Source organism: Myotis yumanensis, unplaced genomic scaffold, assembly GCF_028538775.1.
Source record: "Myotis yumanensis isolate MYYU_CA2020_CCGP unplaced genomic scaffold, mMyoYum1.0.hap1 SCAF_16, whole genome shotgun sequence".
NCBI lineage: Eukaryota > Metazoa > Chordata > Mammalia > Chiroptera > Vespertilionidae > Myotis > Myotis yumanensis.
This window is the reverse complement of record NW_027223767.1, coordinates 8,385,089-8,412,837: the sequence shown is the minus strand read 5'-3', so window position 1 is coordinate 8,412,837 and position 27,749 is coordinate 8,385,089. Positions and strand designations below refer to the sequence as shown.

The following is a 27,749-nucleotide window of genomic DNA, read 5'->3' as shown; positions in this document are numbered from 1 at the left end:
GAAGAGCCACACTCAAGGGGCCAAAGAGCCGCATGTGGCTGAGAGCCGCAGTTTGCCGACCACGGCTCTAGGCCATTTAAACAATCTAATGGGGAAGCTGTATAATGGCTAGGAAGGTCTCACACTGTGTTCTAATCTTAGCTGTGCCACTTCTGAGTACATAGGGAATGTTAACATACATACATCAAATTCCTTTACAATGTGTCTACCCTTTATCCCAGTAGGAAGCTTCTAGTGCAGGCATACCTCAGCGATATTTCAGGTGGGGTTCCAGACCACCACAGTCAAGCAAATACCACAATAAAGTAAGTGAGTTGTAAGCTCTTTGGTGGTGGAAGGTCTTTCCTTCAATTTGTAAAAATGCAACATCTATGAAGTGCAATAAGCAAAGCACAATAAAACGTGTATGCCTGTATTTTATCCAGAGAAAAGAATCGGACATGCAGAGATTGATGTACAATGGTGTTCACTGTGGAATTACTTCAGATAGTGAGACATGGCAAACGGTGAACTGTATAACAATGAAGGAAGTGCTGAATAAATTACTCATCAGCCATATGATTAAATACCGCGCAGCCACCACAAAGAAGGCTTTAAAAGGATAATGATTTAAGGAGAAAAGGTCTACAAGATGATGTTTAGTGAAAAACAAAAAAACAAAACTACATTTGTAATCCAATTCAGGGAAGAAAAACCATACACATGAGCTGTATTTACAGTCAGATTCTGTGATGGGGAAGTATAGCCCTAACAATAAATATAAATAATTAAAAATGACCCAGTTGTTAATCTAAGATTCTAAGTGGGGAGTTTCCATCTCTCACATCAAGGGCTTTGCAGGTAGAACTTCGACGAGCCTGGCCTGCTGCCACAATTAGACATCTCTGCTGGGTGGAGATTGCTAGATCAGACACGGCCTGGCCTAGTAGGATGGAAATAACAGAACAGTGGGCTTGAGGCTTGTCTGTAAATATCTCACCTTCTAACTGTGCCAAGTTGAGAGTAAAGTTGTAAAGTCTTAAGGAATCTTAGCTTACAGTTCAGCATTATAGCAACACTTGGAGGAGGCTAGATTCTCCTCCAAGTTTGTCCACAGAAGTAAGTCAGGGCCTAACTGACAAGGGAACATGGGGTAGCTTAGGGCTCTGTTAGTGACCTTTTTCACCCTCCAAATTATCATAAACTGCTTGTTGGATAAATTCCATTGTCAAGATCTCTCTGTTTAATTAGATAACTGTTTTAAATGAATCTTTTTTCTTTTACAACTGACCTGGACATTTAAATTAACATCACACTGATAAGTATAAAAGCCTTAAGAATATATAATTATAAGAATAGGTCATTGCCTGGCTGGCATGGTTCAGTGGTTGAGCGTTGACCTATAAACCAGGAGGTCAGGTTCAATTCCCGGTCAGGGCACATGCCTGAGTTTTGGGCTTGATCCCCAGTCTGGGGCATGCAGGAGGCAGCCAATCAATGATTCTCTCTCATCACTGATGTTTCTATCTCTCTCTCCCTATCCCTTCCTCTCTGAAATCAATAAATATACATATATATTTTTTTAAAAAATAGGTAACATTTTCTGCAGGCTCAGCCTGTACCAGCATACACACAGGATGTGCATCCAAAGGTTGTAGCTTAGGGTCAGCAAGCAATGTAAACCCCGTGTACTACTTGCTTACAGAATCACCAAACTGCACATTTAAAAAAAAAAAAAATCCTTACAAAGCAAGTTTCTCTAACTTTTCTGTTTGCCTGACTCACTATTTGTCTTTCTTTGGAAGTGGCTAGTTTTTGTTGCTAATCCATGTGAAATAACGATGATTGCATTAAAAAATTATTGGGATGGTAGAGCACCAGAGAACACAATGTTTGGTTACAAATGCAACAAATCGAAAATAACATGGCATTGGAGAGCTGATCCTTTTCCTTTCCTCCTCCGCTTAGCCTCCACGGCAGAGAGGTCCCTTCCCGCTGCTCAGATGAAGCTGAAAAGAGCCCGACTTGCAGATGATCTCAACGAAAAAATTGCTCTCCGGCCGGGGCCGCTGGAGCTGGTGGAGAAGAACATACTCCCTGTGGATTCTACTGTGAAAGAGGCCATCAAAGGTAGTAGAACGGGCATGCTTTCCCTGTGCCCTAGGATCGGGGGGAGCTGTGGCCCTGACATGCTGGGCCCGGGAGTGAGGGCCATGGGATGCTATCCAGAATGTTCCCCATAACCGGAGGTGCTGAGAGTGGGGAACAAATTCCCATCCACTCACCCTCCATGGTCAGGTAGACATAGATGAATGTTGTTCTAGGTGAGCAGGTGGAGAACCTGACATGATGTAATCCTCAAAACATCTTCTCTACAAGGTTCCATCATAGCCATCTTTGGCCTCCTCTTGTAGAGGAAAGTGGACCAGTAGAGTGGGAAGGGCACTGGACTCCAATGAGAAGGCCTGGATTCTAAGCCCAGTTCGCCTGCTGTGTGTTGGGGTTTCCCTAAGTTACCTCACCTCTCTCAGATGAAGACCACAATTACTGCCCCACTCCTAGGCCCTTGGAGCAAAGTTCAGGTCATAGAAGCATGTGAAAACTCTTTGACAACCCTCACATGTGCCAAAAAAAATTGAAGTGCAAATACTTAAGGAGGAGACACAAATATTAATTCTACCATAAACTGTATAAAATCATTTTGTAGATTTTTTTGAACCATTTAGAGCAAATGGACCCAAATAGCCTGAGGATACTGAACCCATTCATAGAAGTGTTGGGGTGAAACTTGGGAAAACTAGAAGGAAGAAAGGAGCGTTTACCATGAAAAGTTAGAGAAATTTACTTTCTTCCAATTATGTCCACAAAGAGCTCTAAGGATTAAATGTTTAATAAGCAATACACATTTAAATGTTTCCACACTTTGTCAAAAGTATGTATAAAGACATTTTATCAGACACAAAGCCTATTATTAAACTTACTAGAGGCCCGGTATGCAGGATTCATGCACTGGTGGGAGGCATGGCCTCCGGGATCAGTCCGCTGTGGGAGCAACGCTCATCCCAGTCAGCTGAGCGGCGCTTCCACTGTGGTAGTGCACTGACCACCGGGGAAAGCTCCTGCGTTGAGCATCTGCCCCCAGGTGTCAGTGTGTGTCATAGCGACTGGTTGACCAGTCGTTCTGGTCATTCCGCCATTCGGTCGCTGGGTTTTTATTATATAGGATCATTAAGTGTGTTATTCACATTCTAAAATCTTGCTCTCACCCAGCCATTCAAAGGCCACATGAATTTTGTATTTAGAACCTGTAAATATGAAAATATCAACTCTGGGAGAGACAATATGCAAACCTATCAGTGCCCCTAAACATACCATTGTGATTTACCATCATCTATATTTGCTCCCTTCATGCTAATTATCCTGTGCCTTTGAATTTGGACTAGCCCACTCAACCACACACTCTCTCCATCTTTACTCTGATAAGGTCTAGGAAATGTTCTCCAACAGGCATCTCTTATCATTTCTTTGAACATTCTATTCCATGCATGCAAACTTATTACTGATTTTTATATGACAGGCAAAAGATCTCATTTTAACTTGCATTCTTTGGTTTATGGTGAGATTATATTTTTCTACGTGATTTGTGTCATTGTCAATTCATGGTTACTCCTCTTTTTTTCTACCAGGCATTTTCTTCCCTTACTGCTATGTAAAAACTATTTATATAGTAGCGGGAAATGCTAATCTTCCATCTGTCATAGATATTGCACATCCTCTACCAGTGTGTCCTTGGTGTGTGTGTGTGTGTGTGTGTGTGTGTGTGTGTATTTTACCTATAGCAATTTTCAATTTCTATATAGTTAGATTTATTAATCTTTTCCTTTATGGTTTCTGAATGTATTTATTGAAAACATTTTAGCTCAAGAATATAGTTATTGTCTTCTAACATTTATATACTTTATTTTTATATTTCAATCCTTAGTGCACATGAAATTATTTTAAGTGCATGGTTTAAGAGAAACATCTAACTTTAGTTTTACACAGTTTTATTGATATATTTTACAATTTGCTTTAGTATCTGTCTTCACAAGTTTCTTTACATTGGTCTGATCTTTCTCATTTTTCTTGGCTACTCTCACAAGTATATGCTGGGTGCAATTTACAATCAGTTTATCACATGCCAACTTCAGTCTTGTTAGAATTTTATTTGGGACTACAGTAAATTAATAGATTAACTTATGGTGAATTCATATGTTTAAAATATATTAATTCTGAAGCAAAAATACAGTCTCTCTCTACCTACTCAAGTCTTCTTTTATTTTCCTAAATATTTTTCTTTAAGTAAAGTCAATTATTTCTGACATATGAGAAACCTATTGATTTTCCATATTTATTTTATAACTTTGAAGATTTTCTTAATAGTTTGAATAGTTTCTCAGTTTACTTTAGATTGTCTAGTAGACAATCACATTTTTTTTCTGCCTTGATGCACTGGTTGCTACTTGAAAAGCAACATTCTGTTTTTATTAATATATTATATAATTAATATAATTGTTAAAATTATGTACAGAATATTTATAACATAAATTATATATAATTTTTGTTTTATTTAGAAATTATATATTATATATTTAAATTTATAAATTATGAATTTTGTGTAAATTTTATGTTATAAAGTATAATATTCTATAATTAAGTGTATTTTATTGTATATAAAATAGTTACATCATATATAGATGCATATCATATGTAAAATTATATGTATGATCATATAAAGCACATATAATTTATATTACTCTATATTGTACAAAAATATTTTATTATATAATTTAATCATTATTAATATAGTACATAGTAGAAAATTATTATTACTTCTGCATTGCCGGTGTTTCAATAGCAGTATTACACTGGTACATATATGTTATGCTTTTTATTATGTTGTTGATAACATTTTAGTTTGTTTCTATCATAAATGGGAATGTCTCTAGTCATCCGCCTCTATCTGTGATAGTAGCTTTGCTGTGAAGGGGCCTCAGCAGAAGTGAAATGGAGTTAAAGAGCTCCATTAGGAGGCTGTTTGGTTTGTTGGATGGGAGTTGAGGGCCTGAACAAGAGTCATGGCTGCAGGAGTGGAAAAGAGGGTCTGAGAGGTTATTGATTTTATATGATTAGATGGTCGGTAGAAGATACCAATTTGGACAAAGGAAAGATTCAAAGATGACACCCTAGGCTTCTCTTTTAGGCAATTGGGTAACTGGCAGCCATTTATCAAGATGGGGACCATGAGTGGAAGAGCAGATTTGAGGAGGGATGAAGAATTCTTGGGTTTGAAAGGCTCAGGAGAACTCAATAGGCAGGGATTACGTAAGCAGTGGGAGCTGTCAAACTAGGATTCAGAAGGAAGTATTGGTCTAGAGCAGTGGTCGGCAAACTGCGGCTCGAGAGCCACATGCGGCTCTTTGGCCCCTTGAGTGTGGCCACGAAGATTAAATTGCACTGTACGTGCCTGCCCGCATGTGGCACTTTGTGGAAGAGCCACACTCAAGGGGCCGCAGTTTGCCAACCACTGGTCTAAAGCTATGGACTTGGGAGACTTTAGTGTATATGGTAATTTAAACAGATGGACTAGATAAGATTGCCTTTTTATTCACTTATTTCTTAATATTTATGGAGCATCTTCTTTGTGTCAGACACAATCCTAAGTGCTTGGGATATCTCAGTAAACAAAACATACAGACTTCTGCTCTAACAGCTTATAGTCTAGTGTGGGGGACATAGACAATAAAAAAAAACAAGAAATAGTTATATAACACAATAAAAGATGATAAATGCTGCAAAAAAATAGAAGTAGTGCAGGATACAAAGAATTAAGAGTGCCCAGTAGAGGGTGGTTGGGGGGATGGAGGGTGTATAAAACAAGAAGAGGTCTAAGGTGAGGTCCTCGTGCAATATTTGGGATAGAGGCAGTGATTCTCTGAAGAGTAAAGAGAGGAATGGCTACAGAAAGAGGTGGAGGATTTAGTGTGACCTAATCCAAGGAAAGCGAAGGGGACTAAGCACCTGTTATCAACCAGGCATCAGCCTCGTTAATGGTACCTTTCAATGCGAGTGTGAGCAAGGTGATGTCATCAGATGAAATGTCATAAAGAGAGGGAGTTGCTCCAAGACCAGCTGTAGAGACAACACTTTGAATAGCACTTCTCATGGTGATGATGGTCCAGCCCACCTACCTTTCTGTCACTTCTCACGATCAGATCATCTCCCCTGATAAAGCGGTGACTCGGGGTTGAGGTTTGCTGTGTATCGTTCTCCTGGTGTCTGTGTCCCCACTTCCCCCCTCCACGTGCCTTTCCGGATGTGTTTACATTTTCCAGCTCTCTCTGCAGCTGTGTTTCTGTGTTTCTGCCAAGCTCTGAGCGAAATGCTCGGTCACTGTCTCACTCCCTCCAGGTTTTATTAAAGGCCAACTATTCTCCAACCCTAAGATAAAATCATCTAGAACCTTTCCCAACAGAGAACCAGTTCTCGCTCTGGGATCTGTCTTCTCACTCCCCGTTTTCAACCCCTCTTGCAGTCCGCTGAATGACGGCAGCAAGTCTTCCCCAACACTTTCCTCTGCTTTATGGAGCAACCCTACTTCCGGCCTGCAAGTGTATCTTCTGAGTCAGGTAGAATTTCACAGGTCCCAGCGGGAGGAAAGGCAGGCTTGCCTGAGGAGAATCACATGAGGAGGAGGAATAGGGAGCTTGCTGATTTGACTTCCACAGGAGGAGGGGCCACATCTCAGATCATACACCTGACTCCCTGCTTTTCTTTCAGAGAAAACCACTAACAGCCACCCTCTCTCTGGCCAGAATACTGAATACCACAAATATGATGTTACGTAGGGGTGATGGTTTCCGAGAACAGAAATTATATGCTGGATTTTAGCGTGGCCTTGTTCAGCTTATGCGTGGTCATTGTTACTCAGGGATCCCTCAGTCTTGAGTGCCCTGGCGGGGGCGGGAGGAGGGGGGAGGGGAGAGACTTACTCCAAGCTTGTTCATTCTCTCTCTAGTCATCTGAGTATTTTCCTCACGTGACAGGAGCATGCCTTAGCTACCAAGAAAGCTGTTGATTGTCCAGAGGCCTGGTTTCTGCTTGAGTGAAACAGAAGCCCAGCTGGCTTTCCCAGCTGTCCCAAGGACAGAAGGGTCCTGGTGCTCTGCTCCAATAGACAAACGCCTCCTCCCCAAGGGCTCTCGCCTTGTCCTTGACCAAGCCAGGCTTCCCGCCTGAATGCCTGATCAGCGTTTCAGTTTCTTCTTTTAAAAAGCAAACCCATGGTTCAGAATATACAGCCTCATTATCCAAGGTTGATGAGTTTTGGTTTTTGTTTTTTATCACCATATCCCTTTAACTCAGGAAGCAACACTTCTGGTCCACAGGGCTGGTCCAGAAATCACCCATTCACACTGTCACGTACATTTCTAAAGGACCCTATGCTAGTCTTCACTCACCTGTGTCCCCAAGGCTCAGGCTTCATAGTAAAACAAAATGAAAAAAAATCATATTTACTAAGTATCCAGTTATCTGAGACTCTGGAAGTCTTGACACTCTCTTATCATTCACTTGTAAGGCAAATAGACAATAAGACAGATAGTCATTTGCTTTGGCATAAAAAGGAAAGGTTTGCTTTAGGATATCTTTCTCATGGACAAACTCTATCATTCCATAATGAGAAATAATTTTTAAAGGGCAAATTATTTTTTGGGGGTGGGGGGGGTGGGGCGTGAGAAACACACTGAGCCCAGCCGGTGTGGCTCACTGGTTAAGCATTGACCTATGAGCCAGGAGGTCACAGTTCGATTCCTGGTCATCCACAGAGTCTGTCTCTCTCATCATTGATGTTTCTATCCCTCTCTCCCTCTCCCTTCCTCTCTCTGAAATCAATTAAAAAACATATTTTTTTTTTAAAAAAAGAAAGAAACACACTGAGACACACATGAAAAAGACTCTTTTGAGGAAGATTCTGGAAAAAGGGTGGGAAGGTAGAATCAGGGACCAGTAGCTATGGCAGGGGGGTAGGGGTGGGAGTGGCAAAAAGGACAGTTATCTGGCACTGAGAGAAGGGGGCTGTCCTGGTGTTGGCCTTTGCCGCCCACTGAAGTGACCACAGGCCTCCTTGAAAGTGGGCAGGGGATGCCCTGCAGCTGGGGGGAGGTTTCTAGAAGAGAGAGGTGTGGAAGAGTGGGGTCCTGAGCAGGGGAAGGAGAGACAGTGCTAACTATCTCTATATGATCTCTATACTCCTGGTGATCTCGGTCTCTAGAGAATTAGTCCCGAGAGCTCAGTCAAGTGCTTGAAAGCAAGTTAACTGTCTCAATCCATGTAGCCCTGGGATCGGTATATGTCTGGAGACCTCACGGCAAATTTGTAGCCAGGAATCTGAGGGAAGGAAGCCTTATTCCTTCAAACATCCACTGACTCTATTTCCATAGTAAAGGCACCCGATCCCGTTCCAGAGCAGAGGTGGTCTGTCTTTGCTGGGCAATGTACTGTGCTCCGTCTTCTGCAGCCGCGGTATCTCCAGTTCGAAATAGCTCAGGCAAGAGCCACATGGAAACCCTATCTACCTCCGCGTCACAGCCTGCTCCCTGGGGAAATGGATTTGGCTTGAGCCCCTTCCAGGAGGAGGTTAGGAGATGGCCTGTCGGGAATTAAAATAGCTCCGGCAGTGCCCGCTCAGCTTGCGAGTAGATAAGAAGCTGGGCCCATTCCACTGCGTGGTCTCAGCCCTCTGTGTGGGCCCAGCAGAAAGGTAACTAGGACTCCCATTATCTCACTCTAATCTTGGAATTTTAAATGTTTATGCGGAGGAAAGTACAACTGACTCATTCATCTAATCACTTCCAAGAGGGGGAGGGAGAGCTCAGAGTCACCAGGCCAAGATCCCCAGGGGCCAGCGCCCAGAGCCAGCCCGAGGGCATAGCTGGGGGATGATATCAGGGCTTCCCAAAGCAGGTCCTTGTCATCGCGGGTCCCAAGTGTGTCCAGGGACAAGAGCCAGTGCACAGCACTCGGGAGCTGGGCAGGGGGGAGGCTGGTGCGGAGGCCCAGGGCCACGGCACGAAGCTGATAGACTTGGTTGTTCCTGAGGCGGCCAGATAAGCCGACCTCTGTCCCGCTCCACAGGAGTCTGGCCTGACCAGGAAGGAGAGGGGTGATGTGACACCCCTTCCTGCGACACCCTGCTCCGGGGAAGGCCTGGCTCTGCCTTCCCAGCCTGACCATCCACTCAGACACGCCAGTTCTCCCAGGAGCTACGCTGACCCTTGCCAAGCTGACCACAGGGACACCGCCTCCTGGGTGGTCTCTCTTGTTTTGATGATAGTAAAGTTGAGACAAGAGAGACGCCTCACAGAAACCACACCAACAATAACAGCAGCTAGAAACTACTGAGCACGTGCAGGGACGAAGCAAATAACACACAAGGTGCTTTACACATGCTGTGTCATTTTCATCCTCAAAACCCTGAGAGGTAGCGATTGTTATTATTCCCATTTTATAGATGGGGATACGGAGGCTCCGCCGGGTCAAATAACCGCCAACCGTCACTTTGTAGAACCGAGAAACAAACCAAGTCTCTTTGACTGCAGAGCCCCACTTCCTACGGACCATGCCGAGCCCCTCATGCATCGTCTGGGGGGGGGGGGGGGGGGGCAGCCAGTCCTGTGCTCTCGGCCCCTCCGCTGTCGAGGTTTTCTCCATCCGCAGAGTCTGAGCTGAGGGTGTAGTGTGAGGGCTCTGTGCCCTTTCTCTCATGGCCTGCCCTGGCATCACCACTTCATCCACCTGTGGCTGAGGGTGGTGATGGGCGGGGGCCACGGCTGGTCTCCTGACCTGACAGCCCCTGAGTGGTCCTCACGTGTCTGTCGGCATATTCCGAGCCAGCACATCGTGCTTTTTAGATACCAGACAGGAGCCATATTTGTGGCCTTGGCCTTCACCCTGGTGTTGCATCCGGGTGTACCTGCATGTGGTTGCGTGTGCTAACGGTGAATTCACTGGTGCAAGCGGAGGAACCTCTTTAGTGATCGCTGTCACTTGGTAAAGCAGACGCGTAGAAGCCGTGCCTCTCCAGGGACTGGTCCCCAAATAAGCCTCTCCCCCGGCTGGGAGAGTGTCTTCCTCCCTTTCCCACCGGACTCCGCGAATCTCCACCCGTCACTTCCCTTCCTCGCTCCCCTTTATTGCCGCTGCCCCCTTTCTGTGGCCTGTCCACAGCTGACAGTCATTCGGGCTCGGCTGAACCCTGCCTCCTCCAGGAGTCTTGGACTGCTCCCTCCTTCCTCTGCCCACCAGAATTCCCCAGTCTAGTCCCTGACATTTCCACTGTGTCCCGTGGCAACACAAGAATAACCTCCTCCGCATGCCTCACCTTCTCTACACCATAGCATGTCTGGGAGTGCTTCTCTCTCCCGATTTCTCCTAAAGTGGGAAGCCTGGAAATGAAGAGAGTAACTGAGGAATTGGGGGAAATGGGACAGGTGACTGACTCCTTTATTCCAGTTGCTTGACTTCTAGACTTTTCCATGTCATTCTAGTGCCTCAATCTGAGGTCACCAAATGGTACATATTAGAATGCAAAGGGCATGCTGATTGACTGGTAGCAACCACAGGGCTCCCTCCTTCCCTTTCGCCCTTTCTGAGACCAGGCCCAATGAAACCAGCATGAGCACCCTCCCCAGAACCTGGCGCCTTTTCGTTCTCACAATCAAGAAGTCACATTGGCCCCTCAAATGGCAAAAACTCAAGTAAAATATGTTGTGGAATATGGAGATGTCCTCAGGACAGGTATGCAGAGAGAGGAGAGATGCTGGCTGGGCCCACAGTCAGCGGGTCTCTGAACACCAGGACGGACTGTCCCTAGCAAGGTCCTCAAAACAGAGATGAGAAAATGTGCCCCTACTCTGACTTACTGGACCCCTCACACGGCCTAATGAAAGCCGATTGCTTTTGTTATTGCTGCACTATCAAGTGAGTGACTGATACAAACTACTCTTCTTATCACCTGCTATCACTCCACTTAAAAAGTAAGGTTGACGTAGGCTAAGAAGAGAAACCATTCTCTATCCCCATCCCCTTTCTCAAAACATTTCTACCCACAGGGGACACTACTTGGACAGCTTTGCAATTTGGCTAATTCCCTCAAAGTCTCTAATTCCACAAATATAAGTAGCATTTGCAATTTCCAAGAAAACATGGTTTCTAAAGTGAAGAAATGTCTAGAAGCTGATTCCCGGAGGCAAGTGGCAGGACCTTCCTGGAAAGAGCTCAGGCTAATGGGCCCCTGAGAACGGAGTAGAAACACTTTCTCACATCACATGACAGTGACAAACACAGCTTCATGTGCAGAGTGCAGGGTTCGCTGGGAGAGACCAAGACGGGAAGGCTCGGAGCTACTTCTGAGCTCTTAAAAGAGAGAGGGAGGTGTTTGAGATCAGAGTTCTAAAGGGGGCAGGGAGCCCCTGAGCGCAAAGAAAAAGGTGACGTTTATCAAACACCCAATGAAATACCCCTGTTCGGTGCAAATATGAGAAAATGACAGCATGTATTTATTTCAGGTGATACCTACAGATGTTTTATATTATTCTCCGTACTTGTCTATTATTTCAAATGTTTTATAGTTATAAAAGTGCACTTTTGAAAATAAAAGTTGAAAAATCAAGGTTCCCATTAATACAATGGGATACTGTGCAGCTGATACAAAAACTGATTTCTAATGGAGGAAGACGTCTGTGCTCACAGGCAAGGGTCTCCAGGACACGTGTAGGGTGAGAAAAGCAAGTTTCAGAGCAGATGGTTTGCCCAGGCCTGTCTGGGTGACACGCATTTTAAATTTGTGCATATACATCCTGCTGTACGTATAGGATTAAATCTAGAAGCAGAGATGAGTTCTTCATAGGAAGTAGGATTAGTGTGGCCATTTCCTGCGGTGTGAATGTCAATGATAAGTAGAGGTTCCTTTTATAACCTTAGGAAAACAGTAACGATTCTCCTGAAGACTTCTCGACTCCCTGGGGCAGCATATGGGCCCCACGCCGTGCCGGGCCGGCAGGCCCCACAGGCCAGCGGCTGGGCTTCCACCTGCCCTGTCCTAGTCTGGCCTCTTTCCTGACTTGACCCTGGGATGTCTGAGTGAGGGGCCGTGACAGATGCCAGCCGTGGTGGCGATGACAAGCCCCAAGCCACATTTGTTCCATTACTTCCAGCCCCTCGCTGCCTTTCCTGTCTGTGGGTGAGAGCTCCTCTCCCTTATCTGCGCGGAGCAGGAGTCAAAAGTTCTCGGCAGCGCGATTGCAGAAGGCCGGGCTGGCAACTTCCAGATAAACCCGAATTCCTTTGGAAGAGCTGGCCCGGACTCGGGTCAGATGAGCGACGTGGCCTCGGCCCATTTTGCACTGTGCGGCTGGATAGTAAACCAGATGAAACTGAGCAATTAGGGGACATATGGGACATGTAAGGATGTCACTATAGTGCCATCTGGTCTGATAGACCCTCTTCCCAGGCTAATGTACCTGTGCCCCGCAGAGACCTGTGGGCAGCGGAGGAGGCAGCTCTGCCTGTGTGAGCCCGTGAGATTTTCCAAAATAGACCCAGAGATATGAGGAGTCAAACAAAAATCCAAATAATAAACAAGGAAGGATCACTCTGACATTTCTGAGACACATTTATGCTTCTGTAAACGGATACGCACTAGTGGGGTGGGACACCCGGGACATTAACTAATTCTGACATTCAGACTTTAAACTCAGTAGCTGTCCTAGCTCGTCCTGTTAGGAAGTTTGCTAAACATCTGTGCTGTGTTGTGCGTTACATTTGAAGAGGATGCAGATGGCATGCTGTCATCTCGGTCATGTCTCTCATTGTGAGACAGGAAGGTGGCATTATCCCTGCTTGCTCCAGTGGCCTCCTGCTGCATCCGGCGGGGTGGGAGGTGGGCCTTTTCTTTCCTTAAGCATCCCCCCCCCCAATTCGATTTCAAAAGATATGGGTTCCCACAGAAAATGTTCAGAAGTGGACAAACCTGAAAATAAGGTTTAACCAATAGTGCAAGTCATTCTTCCCTGACAAACACATTGCTTTTATAAACACAAGTTCCCATCTGAGTCAATAGATGGAAATGAAACCATTTGGAAAGTACCCTCACCGTTAGGTTACCTTGAACTGCACACAGTCCTGAAGGGGTGACGCTAGTCCTAATGGGGTGACGCACTGAGCAGGTGCAGCAAGCCCTGTGACGTGCCCACGCCTCTGACCAGTGTTGGGTTTCCCTGCCCCAGGGAACCAGGTGAACTTCTCCAAATCAGCAGATGCCTTTGCCTTCGACGAGGACAGCAGCAGCGACGGGCTTTCTCCAGATCACGCTCGAAGCGAAGACCCCCAGGGCCCAGCGAGGTCCCCCCCAGACACCAAAGCTACGGAGACCCCTTTGGCAGGTCCTCCGGGGACAATCCAGGTAACAAACCGCTTCTTAGCCTGTCTCTCTTCATAGTCCGGAAATAACACTGCCAGGCTGGGTCCCCTCCGAGGTCCAGAGACACATCTGCATGGCCTGTCACTCCTGGGGCCAGGGCTCTGTGTGGTGGCGAAACCTCCAGAACACCTGGAGGAGAACCCAAGGTCTGTACCCTGGGACGTACTTTTTAAGCATCTACTCTGCCAAGTAGATACCCTTTATCCCTATTTTTACAAAGTAAAAATGAGGTTCTCTGCCATTAGATGACCCACCACAGTCGCCGGGACAGAATGTGCCAGAGCAGGACTGCTTTCAACGTCGCCTTTCCATGCACTGAGCGGCCACGCGGGGGCGCTGCGGTTACAAAACAGAGCGGCATGTTATGTTCTACCTGAGCAGGCTTCTACCTGCAGAACCGCTGCAAGGCCACTTCCAGCCCCAAACCAAGCACAGCACCCGCCTCTGGACAAATCCACAAACTCTTAACATGTGGAGAATGTATATTGCAAATATTGCTCAAAGCACATTTATAAAGAACAATGATGATTATTAACAATAGTCACCGCATTCCATTAAGCACTCACTGCGCCAGGGCCGCTCCAGCCACTTCCTGAGCGTAGCCTGTTAGGGAGCACCGCCCCCCAGGGAGGAGCACTGATGCTGATCCCACAGGGGAGGAGCTGAGGCCCTGAGGCTGAGCAGTGTGTGGTCTCCAGGACACTGCAACCCCCCCCCCCCCCCCTCAGCTGCCACCCCTAGAAGCCATCAGGCCTAGTGCGATTTTCCTCAGCTTGCCCAGCAGCCCTACATGTACATATGCACACAAATACACATAAACACACATACATATCCACACAAACACACACACCAAGTGCACATATGCATACAGACAACCACAGACACATACACACATGTACATTAAATATACATTCACAGAACACATCCACACAGATACATACACAAGCACATACACACATATACCTATGTGTACACAAAGTATACACAGAGACACATACAGCTATACCCAGAACACATACACATATGCACACATACACACAGAGATAAATATACACACATATACATACATACATGCACACTTTTCCTCCATCTGCTAACACCCTGTAGTCTCATTCATGTCCTACCTTTCCCACAGTTGCTACACCCACTCCTCTCTCTCCCTTTTTCAACCCCATTATCAAGTCCCACAGGTGGACCTCGTCACAGGCAGGAGGAACCCGCACTCAGGGTGACCAGATATCCCAGTTTGCCAAGACTAGGCTGGTTCTATACCTGTCTTGTGGAATAATTCTTAATAATGACCCTTTTCTCTCCTCAGAATATCCTCAATTGGTTGGCAATATACATATATTCTTCTCCTGGAGAAAGTAGTCTTACGTGTACTTGGACATAAAGCTAGGGTTAAAACAGCAGAGCTAGCCCTGACTGGGTGGCCCAGTTAGTTGGAGCATTGTTCTGTACAACAAAAGGTTGTGGGTTTGATTCCCAGTCAAGACACATACCTAGGTTGGATACAGGAGGCAACTGATTGATGTTTCTCTTACATAGATGTTTCTCTCTATCTCTCTTTCCCTTCCTTTCTTTCTAAAATCAATAAAAACATATCCTCAGGTGAGGATTGAAAAAACACACAGCAGAGCTATGTGTGTGTTTATGCGGCGGGGGGGGGGGGAGGGGGGTGGACAGGGCACAGGTCTCTACTTTAACACTTCTATGTCACAGTTTTGACCCTTACATCCTAGTAATGCTACAATTTGGATTTCAGGATCTAACTTCTGGCTCAGAAAATGACAGGAATGACTCGGTCTCACAGCCCAGCAACCAGTCAGACACAGGGAAGCAGGGGCTCGGCCCCCTCAGCACCACCAACCCCGGGCACGCTGCTGTGAAGGTAGGATGGGCCCGCCTCCACGCACCCCCCTGACTTCTGGCTCACAGAACAGTGCTGAGCAGAGCTTTCTGAGCTACGTCTGTGAACAGGAGAGCCATGAAGACCCTCTTATAGGTTTAGTCCACTAGGAACATGCATGACAGCTACGAACAGTGGGCCATCAGGTTACATGGACCAAGATCCTGCTTTCTATGTAGCACAGCGTGGGGCTTCCCTGCAGGGGAAGCCTATGCGTTTGCATTTCTTTGGGCTCAGCGCCCACCAGTTTGTTCCTGACTTAAAAGACTTCCTAAGTTCATCCTAGAGGTAGACTCAGCTGGTGGTAACGCACACAGAATTTGTAAGCGCCATCAAATGAGCAGAGGGGAGTTGAGCTTCATGCAAGGGAAGCCGACCTGAAGGCCTTGCGCAAGTAAGACCTCCCTCGGTCCAGCCAGGCTCCCTATGGAAGTGCAGGTAAAGGGGCGGTGTTCTTCGTGGCAGACAAAGAACTACAAGCATTTAGCGTATCGTTGGTTTCAGTTCTCAGCGTTGTATCTCGTCGTTCCCAGAGTGCACTCTCCTCCTTAGCTGCCTGGGAGTCATTTGGCCTTCCTAGCAGTTTATCCCATGCAACTCCTAATTGCTTTGGCGGCATGTCTCTCACCTCTATAACCGCCACTTAACAAATATTGAAATGACTCTTAGGAACGATTTTACTAGTGGTTGTAGACTGAGTCACAATCCATGTTAAAGTAACAGCCCGTGGTCCCTGCCCCTGTGTACACAGAAGTGGACGGCAGGCATTTCGGCTGCCCAGTAAGCGCCTCCACCGAACTGCAATGGCTTAAACCTCACTTCCAATTCACTCAGCTTAACAGCTTTGCAGTCATGTGACTGCTGCTGAAGTGTGTTCACCGCAGGTGGAAGGAGGAGATGATTCACATTATTTCCAAAGTTGTGTACAAAGAAATTGTATGAACATTTCCACCAAAGTATTTTAAACTTCATAGTTCAAATTAGCAAAGCTTCAGGCCCGTGCACTCTGAGAAGGTTGCCCTGAGGGAGGACGGTCCGTTTTAATAAAGAGCAAGACTGAGAGCCAGCCGATCAGGCAGCACTGCACCTGTGGTTTACATAAAAGCCCACATCCCTTCTGATTGGGCAATGCCTGTGACTTCTCCTTGTTGAATATTCATCATCTCTAAATTAAGAGGATCCTAGAGGGCTTCTCAAAGAAGGGGGCAACCACGCTGGGAACCCCTCTGTCCTGCTGACTATGAGAGGCTCCTGGGAGGCCAATGTGAAAGCACAGCAGTGCTCTCAAGTGGAAAGTCTCCTATGGAGAGGAAGGTGTTCTCCACACAGGCCCTGGGGGCGTGGTCACATGGTCCTGCCCTCCAGGAGCCTGTTGAGTATCACAGCATCGCTAACATAGTGCTTTGAGCAAGTAAGGAAAATGTGCCCCTAAGATCTTGACCAGACATTTCTCCAAAGATAAGGAAATTGCCAATAATCACATTAAAGGTGTTACATGTCATTAGTCATCAGAAAAATGCAAACCAAAACCACAACAAAATACTGCAGCACACCCACCAGAATGCTATAGTAAAAATGGAAAAAAAGCAACTGCTGGTGAGGATGTGGAGACTGGAACTCTCATATGTTGCCAGTGGAAAATTACATTTATATAATGTAAAATGGTTTCCATCCACTATGGAAAGCAGTGGTGGCCCCTCGATAAATTAAGGGTTGAGTTATTGTGTGACCCAGTAATTCCACTGCTAGGTATTTGCCCAAGAGAACTGAAAACAGGCGTTCAAACAAAAACTTGTACACGGATATTCATAGCACACTACTCATAATAGCGAAAAGTCAAAACTAACCCAAAGGTCCATCAGCTGAAGAATGGACAAGCATGTGGCATATCCACACAATGGAATATTATTCAGCCATAAAGAGAAATGAGTGCTGATACATGATATACCATGAATGAACCTTGAAAGTGTTATTCTGAGTGAAAAAGCCCAACACAAAAGACTACATATTGTATGATTTCATTTCTATGAAACATCCTGAATAGCCAAAGCCATAGAGACAGAAAACAGAAGTGGCTCCCGGGGGCTGCAGGAAGGGGGGGGGGGGGGGGGGAGTGACTGCTCAGTGGTATGTATGGCTTTCTTTGGGGGGCGATGAAAATATTCTGGAGCTAGATAGTGATGACACACACAACATTGTGAATGTATTAAGTGCCACTGAATTGTGTATTTTCAAATGGTGACTATGGTGATTTTGTGTTACTTGTATTTTATCACAATACTAGGGGCCCGGTGGGGTCCCTTGGCCTGGCCTGTGCCCTCTCACAATCTGGGACCCCTTGGAAGATGTCAGATAGCCAGTTTTGGTCCCATCCCTGCAGGCCCCATCCAGACAGGAGGGAGCCCGATCCTGTGTGTTGAGTGTCCCCTGGTGGTCAGTGCACGCCATAGCGACCGGTCAACTGGTTGTTTGGTCATTTGGTCGCTTAGGCTTTTATATATATAGATAAGAAGAGGTTCCCCTTCCCCAGGCAGCCATAGTCCCGCCTCAGGACCAACAACCTCGGAAGCAGAGTGAGGGCTGGATTTCAGTCCCCTCCCCTCAGCAGGGGTGTGGCCATGCCATATGAGACTCACAGATAGGAGACATGGCTGTGAGTTAGGAAAAGCTTCCCTGGTGAGTTGAGGTTTGGGCTGGTCTCAGAGGATGAGCTGGAGTCATACAACAAGTGGAGGAGGGAGTTCCAAAACAGCAGAAAATTACAAGGAAAAGAGGCAGGTGAGCGGCTGGAGAGGGCAGGTCTAGGCAGTTTGGCACCAGCCTGCTGTGGCTGACGAGTTTGACTTTATCTCGCAGGCAGGGGCTGCTGTGTTGTGTGGCAGCCCTACTGTGTGCATGCAGGTTGAGTGAGGAACCTCCAGGCCACAGGGTACACCGTTCCCTATCACATTACACTCACCTACCTTACACCTTCGGGCCTGGGTCTTAAGCCCCTGGACCTTGGATGCACCACTGCCTTAGGTTGTTCTCCCCTTACGTTGGCCATGCAGTTCTGGGTAGGAAACAGCAAAACAAACCCACAGCTGTAATAGCCTCTGGCCTCAGAAAGAGTGTGAAACGGCACAGGTCCATGAATTCAGAGCTCCATGTGCTCAGTAGTCTTTGCCCTCACTGCAGTGGCTCAGCGAGAAAAAGGCTCGGTTTTAGAACCTTCTGGATGGCTCAGTCCCTGTGCTAAGTAAGGCAACATGGAGAGAAAATCCTTAGCTAGACTCAGGGCTGAAGCTCCCGGGACAAGGTAAGTCCCAGATGAGGTGGGAACAGAAGCTGCCAAGCAGCGCAGAGCTGACTGCGGGGCCCGGAGAAGTCCTCCAGGTGTGAGACTGATTCATTAACTGGAATGCTAATCAATTAACGAGCAGGGAAGGACGCGTGCTCATTATTCATTAGTCTCCCAGATGCCTCCTTGAGAAAACAAAGAGGCTTCGGTGATGGGATGCGCTGGTCGGAGGAAGGCAAGTGGGCAGCTCCCCTGGGTAGGTCACCTTCAGGTGTGTGTTTTGTGGTTAAATTGGGGATGCTGCCCTTCAGAACGGGCCTGCCAGCTATGCAGGAGCCCCCTCTTCTGGGCACTGCTGGTACCACACGTTCCCTCCACCTTTTCCCCAAATTCTCAAGAATCTTCCGTCATGATATCCATGTTCTTCACTTCAACCTTCTGGAAAAAGTCAAGGTTTGAAATTTATGTTTTTCAGCTGATCACAGTATGAACCTATTGCTTCCTAACATATGGAGGCCTTTGATTTTAGATCATAGATCTAATCTCACTGCCCCCTAGCCCTGTTGTTACTTGAGTACTGTCTTTCATCACCCTTACATTGGTCACTGAGACAGGAAATAGAGACTATTTTCCCCAACTTGGAGGTGAGGTAACTAAGATGTAGTAAGGTGCTTGTACCACCTTCAGAAATTTCTCTTCACTCCCTAGCCTGTACGCTTAACTTCTCTTGATATGTCCAAATCACACTCTACAAAGGGTAACTTCCAGAGGGGTCCCAGGGCGTGGCTAACCCTCCCCATAGTAAGTACAGTATTCCGAGGGTACCACTTGCTGATTTTATATCAGAATTAGGGATGGTGGTGGGAGGGACAGTCTATATTATTTTTCAGCCTGAAGCAGCAAAACTTCACATTCTGGATTTTCAAAGTCAAGGTTAATTTCATCTAAATGTATGGCATTACTACGTCAAGTGCTTAGCCAGCAGTGATTCCATGTATACATATGAGAGTACTTTCCTATGAATCAGCCCCAAGATCAGAATGTATTAGACGGCAGTTGGTCTGAGATGAGGAAAGTGTTCTCACTCTACTCTGGGAGGAAAAAGCTCTAGGAGCCACTTCTAAGGTTCAAGATCCCCACCTAAGGGGTGTGCTTCCAGTCCATTAGACATCTCCATGTCCCAGGGTCTCTGCACATCATGCTTTGCTGTCTGTATGTCTGAGATTAGAGAACATCTATCGGATAGACCCTCCTCGCGTGTTCCCATGACACCAGTCTTTCTCTCCATCACCTAATGCCATGTTCGTCTCCATCCTCTTGCAGTCCAAGTCCTTGAGCGACAGTAAGAACCGCCACAAGAAACCCAAGGACCCCAAGCCAAAGGTGAAGAAGCTCAAGTACCACCAGTACATCCCCCCGGACCAGAAGGCAGAGAAGTCGCCGCCACCCATGGACTCGGCCTACGCGCGGCTGTTACAGCAGCAGCAGCTGTTCCTGCAGCTGCAGATCCTCAGCCAGCAGCAGCAGCAGCGCTTCGGCTACACCAGCATCCACCCCACTCAGCTCAAGTGAGTCCCAGACCCCGGGCTGCACACAGGGTGGGTGGCTCCTCTCTGCCCGGGCACCAGGCCAGCGCCCGTGGCCAAGTCCCATGCTGCATCGTGCCTCACCTGTTATGTTTGGAAACTGGGCATACCTTTTCAGGAACATAGGCCTTTTCAGGAGCAAGGAAATCAATGCCCCTAATAACAGGCTCCCTGGGAAAAGGGCGGTGTGACCACTTTGAGACTGCAAGTGGAACAGAGAGGTTTCTCTGCAATTGGGGTGGGCGTTCAGCTGTCTCCCTGTTCAGCCTTGGGTGACGCTGGCCATTATGCTGAGTACAGCCAAGCTCCACAGGCTTGCTTCTGCTCCACAGGGCTGCATCTGCTAAGTCACGCATGTATACACCCCACCCATATGCCAAAGTCTCCACCACTCCCTCCGGTCTCCCCCAGACTCGGCCTGAGTGTCACTTGCCAGCTAGCCTGTTGTGGTTTTCCTCACCCTGCCTGATCCTTGTAGACAATTAACTTGTGATCTCATCTAAATAGAAGTCACCCCCTAAGGGTTCTGGTCACCCAATTCCAGTACGTGGGGGATGTTTTCCCCACATCATCAAGCGATTTCCCAACACCAGCAGGGTGTCCAACAATTCACCTTCATTCTGACACTAGCTACCTGGAAATAGCATCAGAATCCACAGGTAAGGGCTCAGTCCCCAAGACTGAGGTGCTCTCACCTTCTTAAGATACCAGAAGTTGTCCAGAAATTGTTACATGGGCTTCTGGTCAACCAACTATAGATCGGAGATTCTCACAGCCTACTCCTTGGGTTTGATTAATATGCTAGAGCGGCTCATGGAACTCAGAGAAACATTTTACTTACTAGATCACTGGTTTATTGTGAAAGAATACACTGAGGAACAGCCAGATGGAAGAGATGCATAGGGCAAGGTGTGGGGAGGGGCATGGAGCTTCCAAACCCGCTCTAAGCCGGCTACTCTGCCAGTACCTCCACATTGTCACCAACCCAGAAACATTCTGGCCCCCAACCTTTTGGGTTTTTGTGGAAGCTTCATGGCAAAGCCAGGGCTGATTACATCATTGGCCATTGGTGAATTCAATCTCCAGTCCCTCACCCTGCCTGGAGGCCAGGGAATGAGAAGGCGGTGGGACCAAAAGTTTCTACCCTCTAATCACGGGATGGATTCTCCTGGCAGCCAGCATCCCTCCTTAGATAGAGTCCAAAAGCCACCTCGTTAATATAACAAGAGACACCTCTGTCACTCTCCTCACTTGGGAAATCCCAAGTATTTTAGCCGTGAGCCAGAAATTGTATGAACAACAAATATATATATTTCTTATATATCACAATATATAGATCTGACTGTATTTCAAGTCCCTCTTTTTTGTTTGTTTTCAGGGAACCAAACGAGCAGATGGTCAGAAATCCAAACTCTTCTTCAACACCACTGAGCAGTACCCCTCTGTCTCCTGTCAAAAACAGCTTTTCTGGACAAACCGGTGTCTCTTCTCTCAAGCCAGGCCCACTTCCATCAAACCTGGATGATCTGAAGGTATAGGATTGGGCATGATTTTCTTTTCTTTTTTTAAACAAATACATCAGTACATTTTAAATAACATTTTCACCAACTGATTTCTTGTATAGAACATGATGAAGAAGAATATGGGAGAGACTCAGTAGGTGACAGAGTATTAACTGCTGTGGTTAAATACCCAACCTTGACTGGCTATGCAACCTTGGGTTAGTTTCTTAATTTTTAGCACCTCAGATTCCTCATTTGCATAAATGGTTTATCATGAAAATCCAATGGAATCGTATATACATGATAGAACGTAGCACAAAGAGTAGCTATGGGATTGATATGAGCTCTGAGCCAGTGGCCAATCCCATGATGACCTCTTACCAATCTCTGGTAAAATGAGGAAAATAAAAACCATATAAAGGGCTTTTCATAAATCTAAGTATGTTCAACAGATCTGACTAATATTTATTCAAAGTACTTATTTTCTCTCAATGTTTTGAATGCTGAAAGATACTTTCCAGTAGGAAATGATGATAGTAGATGAAAGCTGAGTGTTTCTGAGAAAGTTTTGTTTCTTTTTATTTAAAGAAATATCTATATAAATAAAAGCCTAAGCAACCGAATGACCAAATGACTGGTTGACCGGTCACTATGATGCACACTGACCACCAGGGGACAGACGCTCAACCCACAGGATGGGGCTCCCTCCTGTCTGGATCGGGCCTGCAAGGATCGGACCTGCAGGGATCAGACCGAAACTGGCTATCCAATTTCCCCTGAGGGGTCCCAGATTGCGAGAGGGCACAGGCCAGGCCAAGGGACCCCACTGGTGCACGAATCCATGTACCAGTCTTCTAGTTATTAAATTAGGATACTAGTCCTTATTTAACAAGATAAAATGATGGTAACTCTATGTCCATTATATAATTTAAAGCAATGCACTAGTCTATGAAATCCAGTCAGAGACCTTCTGAAATGTAGCAGCAACTTGCAACATGATATGTATGTGCTAGCAGTTTACTCTGGTCACTGACCACAGACCCTCAGTTACTGAGATGCCCCTGAGCTTTGAGCTGAGCCTGGTGTGGTTCAGAGGAACCCTCAGCACGGTGCATGCATCCACCCAGGATTCACACAGAACTGAAAAGGGTGAGCGCAGTGCCTTGCTGCTCTACTGTGCGAGCACACCAGCTGTCTGCAGCGCCTCCTTACTCTCAATGATGACACCTGTTTACCCACAAAGGATCTTACTTATCATGGTTCCCAAAAGACTAAATTCATAAAAGCCCCCTAGTCTTCACTGGGCCAGTGCCACGGCCCTGTCTCAGTCCTCATTGCCACCCTCATTCCCATGCTCAGTACTTGGTCATTATCTTCTTTGAGGGGAGGTAGGATTGGGATTATTACAAATTAAAGGAAATTCCATGGCTGCCGAGTGCCAACACCAGTAAACAATGTGTATCTTGGGTCCTAATATCAAAGGTTTCTCTATTCCTCCCACTTGGAATACAAGTGCTCAGGTTTGGACTTGGCATCCATAAACCTAGACGGGGATGCCAAGTGCATGACAATGCTCTCCAGAGCCGTAGGGTACCCACCTTCCACTCCCCAGATCATAAACCCATCGAGATCAAAGCAGGCTTCCTCACCTGGGAAACATTACACCGTGAAATAATCCAGACACAGAGACAAATATTGTATGAGTCCACGTATATAAGGTACCTCCCGTAGTCAACTTCATAGAGACAGCAAGTAGATGCAGGTTACTAGGGGCTGGAGGAGGTGAGAGTGGGGAGTCAGTGTTTCATGGGGACAGGGGTTCAATTTGAGATCCCGGAAAGGTTCTGGAGAAGATCCTGCTGATATTTGCACAACATCGTCGATGTACTGGTGCTCATGATTAAATGGTGAGTTTTATGTTACATGTCTTCTACCACAATAACAAAGATTTCTTTTGAAAGGAGTCTCGCACTGGATGGGAGCCTGGTCAGGTAGGACTAGAGATGCCTGAGCCAGAAAAAGATGGTCCATACATGATGTGCCAGCCCTGGAGGCCCCCAAGCTCTGTTCTTGGGGTCACCGGCTGGTCACAGTCTCAGTAATTAGCACAGGCATTAGGAGATGATGGCGATGACAATGGCAACTAGCATTTTTTAATATAAGCTGTCAGTCAGCCATGCTAAGTAGATTTGCTTTAAATTTTACCCCACAACATACATTTTAAATGGGAATGTAAAAATCAAAATCTTAAAGAGATTAAATAATGGATGACAAAACTGGGATCTGAACTTAAGTGACTGATTTCAAAGGGTTTGCCCCTTCAGATGAGAATGGAAAGAAAGGAAGGGACAGACAGAAGACTGGACTTGACCATGGGGTGTGGGAGAGAGGAGAGAAAGAAAGCTTAACTGGGTGAATGGGAGAGTTTGCACAGGTGGCAAACTGGGAAGGTAGCTTGGGGAGCTGATATGGGGGGACACTGGCAAGTTTATTCAGTCTGGGAAAGCTGAGTCTCCGGTACCAGCAGGTTCTGTTAGAAATATACCAAGTTGGTTGGGCTCAGCTGTGTTGTTGGGCATAGGGACAGAAATTTGGGGATTGTTTTCTTAGTGGGGAGGGTTGAAACTAGAAGAGTGGATGAGATAGAAGGAGAGCAAAATGGAAAGAGTAGCGAGGAGAATGGAACAGGGAGAAAGGGAGGATAGAAGAGGAATAAGGGAAGCAAATGATGTAATCACACTTTGGGAAAGGAAGAAATAAGAGGAATTAATGAAGGTGACCCTCCAAAAAAGTAATCAGAACCTGGCCAGTGTAGCTCAGTTGGCTGAGTGTTGTCCTGTGCACCGAAAGGTCGCTGGTTTGATTCCCGGTCAGGGCACTTACCTAGGTTGCAGGTTTGATGCCCAGTCGGGGGCATACTGGAGGCAACCAATTGATGTTTCTCTCTCACATTGATGTTTCTTTCTCTCTCTTTCCCTCTCCCTATCTCTCCTCTCTAAAACCAATACAAACATTTTTTTTAAATAACCAGAAAGGTAAGGCAATGAGGCGATATTTTCCATAAATGCTCATGTTTTGCTATATAGAAATTAAGGGGGGAAAGTACAGAGAATAGAGGTTAGTTTCTCATTAAAAACTTACAAGCAGTAATATCACAGTCCATTTTTTGTTTGTTTTGTATCCAGTTTCTAACAAACTAGTGGTAGAGAGAGAGAGAATAAGAATGTGAAGGTGAATGGGAAATTTAAAAACTGGGGCAATATTTGATAGAGACTAAGAAATAATGGTTCATATTTTTTAGATGTGATAATGGTATTGTATCTGTGTTTTTTTAAAAGTACTTATCTTTTAGAGATAGATACCAAATTCCTACAGATTAAATTATATGATCTCCTGCAACATAATTCAGAAAACATAGGGGAAGAAGTGGTTTGGGTATAAATGAAACAAGATTGGGCATGAGTTGATAATTATTGAAAGTGGTTGATGGTTATATGGGGTTCATTATACTTTTCTATTACTTTCATGTATGTTTGAAATTTTTCATAATAAATGGTTTACATTATCAATGATTGAAACACTAATCAATGTAGGAAGGAGATGTATACAAAACTTGGTTCCAAGCAAGCCCACACAGCATAATATTCTGAAATGTAAGGTAAACTGAACTTACCCAGCATCCAGTTCACTTTAGAATATGAGCTACATTATTTGATAATGTACTTTAAATTATCCAGTGTCAGAACAGATTCCAAAAATAAATGCAGAACTCATTAATTGTAAGCAATTCAAAATTAAAACAATGAGTTGGCACTTTGCACTTTTTCCAACCAGCAAATCTAAAAGAAAATAATAAAAGCAATGCTAGCAAGACTTGGGGGGGGGGGGGGGGGGGGCGGCGGGGGAGCATATGTATTGCTTGGGGCAGTGTAAATTGTCTTAATCCTTTAAAAATACCTTTCAGCTGAGTGTAAAATAATATTATTCACTAGTGAAATACATTTGTGTATAGAGAAGTAAGGAGTATTTTAAAAGGCAGTTGACTCACATAACAGATTCTATTTCCTTCTAGTCTTGAAATGGATATGGACATATTTTGCTTTAAAATAACTATGTGAGCATAAATTTCTGACATGCATTTTTGTTTAACATATGAACATTTTTTATAACTCTTAATAGTAAAAAATCCTTTAATTTTTAATAGCAGTATATTATTTCACCACCTAGTTAACATTCCTCTGTTAAACATTTAACTTGCTTCCAAATGTTTACTGTTAAAAATATAATTTGTACATACACTTATTAATTTATCTAAATATCTCCCCAGGCTAAATACATAGGAATGGAATTTCTGAACCAAAACATATTACCATTTTTAGAAGTTCTTGCTACATATTGCCCACTTTCTGTCCTGAACAACTATGCCTCACTAGTCCCAGAAGCAGTGTTAGCACTTCTCAGACATGGGTGTGCACATGAGTCACAGGGGCTCTGGGTAAAATGCAGCTTTCGATTCAGTAGGTCTGGGAGGGGCCTGAGATTCTGAATTTCTAACATGTTCCCCAATGCTGCAAGTGCTGCTGGTCCATGGACCACACTCAGAATAGCCGAATATTTATAATAATAAAAGTGTATTATGCTGATTAGACCGAACAGCCAAACAACCTTCCGGACGTCCTTCCAGACATCCTTTCGGACAACCTTCCCGATGAAGCTGCGGTGTTGTGGGCCAAGGCAGAGTGGTTAGGGGCAATCAGGCAGCCAGGCAGAGTGGTTAGGGGCCATCAGGCAGGCAGGTGAGTGGTTAGGGGAGATCAGGTAAGCAGTCAGGCAAGCGGTTAGGAGCCAGCGGTCCTGGATTGCGAGAGGGATGTCTGAGAGGTCCCGGATTGGGCAGGCAGGCGAGCAGTTAGGAGCAATCAGGTAGGCAGCGAGTGGTTAGGGGCAATCAGACAGGCAGATGAGTGGTTAGGGGTGATCAGGCAGGCAGGCAGGTGAGTGGTTAGGAGCCAGTGGTCCTGGATTGTGAGAGGGTGCAGGCCAGGCTAAGCCCCCCCCCCGCCCCCCCGCCCGCCCCATCCCATGCACATGCACCAGGCATCTAGTTAAGTATAAAATAGCTTAAAAACAAAATAAACAAACACAAACCAAAAAACATTTTTAGCCTTGGCCAGTGTGGCTCAGTTGGTTGGAGCATCATCCCATACACCAAAGGGTGGTGGATTTGATTCCTGGTCAGGGCACACACCCAAGTTGTGGGTCCAGTCTCCAGTCAGGAGGCAACCTATTGATTGCCTCTCATATCAATGTGTCTCTCTCTCTCTCTCTCTCTCTCTCTCTCACCAATTTAAAAATTTTATTCATTTATTTTTGCTGCTATTTAAGTAACACAAAGTGCTATTGCAAATTTCTTTGTCAATTAGATGAATACAAAAATATGTATAATTTTTGTTTGCAAATCTTGGACTACTGATGATGGTATGCATACATTATTGGCCATTTAAAAATGTTCTCTTTTGTGAAGAGTTGGATGATGTCCATTGCCCATTTGTATGTTGGGTGTCCATCTTTCTCTTCGGGGTTGTTAAACACGCTTGGCACATCGAGCATACTAATACTTTATTATTTTTCCTGCAACTATTTTTTCTTAAAATTCTATTTGCATTTGCATCTTCATTTTGTGACTGATAGGAGTTTTCAAATTTTTTTGGTCAACTTTTTATGATTAGCTTCTTTGGTTTTATGCTCAAAAGGTCTTCCCCTAAAGAATATCAGAAGGATATTTCCGTATATATTCTTCTAGCTGTTTCATGGAATTATTGCCATTTAGGTATTTAAAATGGTTCCTGTTTTAATTATAAAAGTAATATGCTTATGGGAAGTACTTAGGAAATACAGATAAAGAGAACCATCATTAACATTTTAGCACATCTTTATCCAGATATTATAATCTGCAAGCACAGGCTTAAATATA

The 27,749-nt window shown here is 45.5% G+C and overlaps 1 protein-coding gene across 3 annotated transcripts in view; it reads left to right on the top strand.

Annotated features, from left to right (window-relative positions):
- Nucleotides 1-27,749, top strand: part of MYOCD (myocardin) — an 86,172-nt gene that overhangs the window by 43,606 nt on the left and 14,817 nt on the right. For all 3 annotated transcript variants that reach the window (XM_070393755.1, XM_070393757.1, XM_070393756.1), the window contains 5 exons: nt 1,948-2,109; nt 13,305-13,480; nt 15,264-15,389; nt 20,011-20,255; nt 21,652-21,805. In XM_070393755.1, the coding sequence (XP_070249856.1) occupies nt 1,948-2,109; nt 13,305-13,480; nt 15,264-15,389; nt 20,011-20,255; nt 21,652-21,805 (863 nt within the window). The remainder of the gene's footprint in view (nt 1-1,947; nt 2,110-13,304; nt 13,481-15,263; nt 15,390-20,010; nt 20,256-21,651; nt 21,806-27,749) is intronic.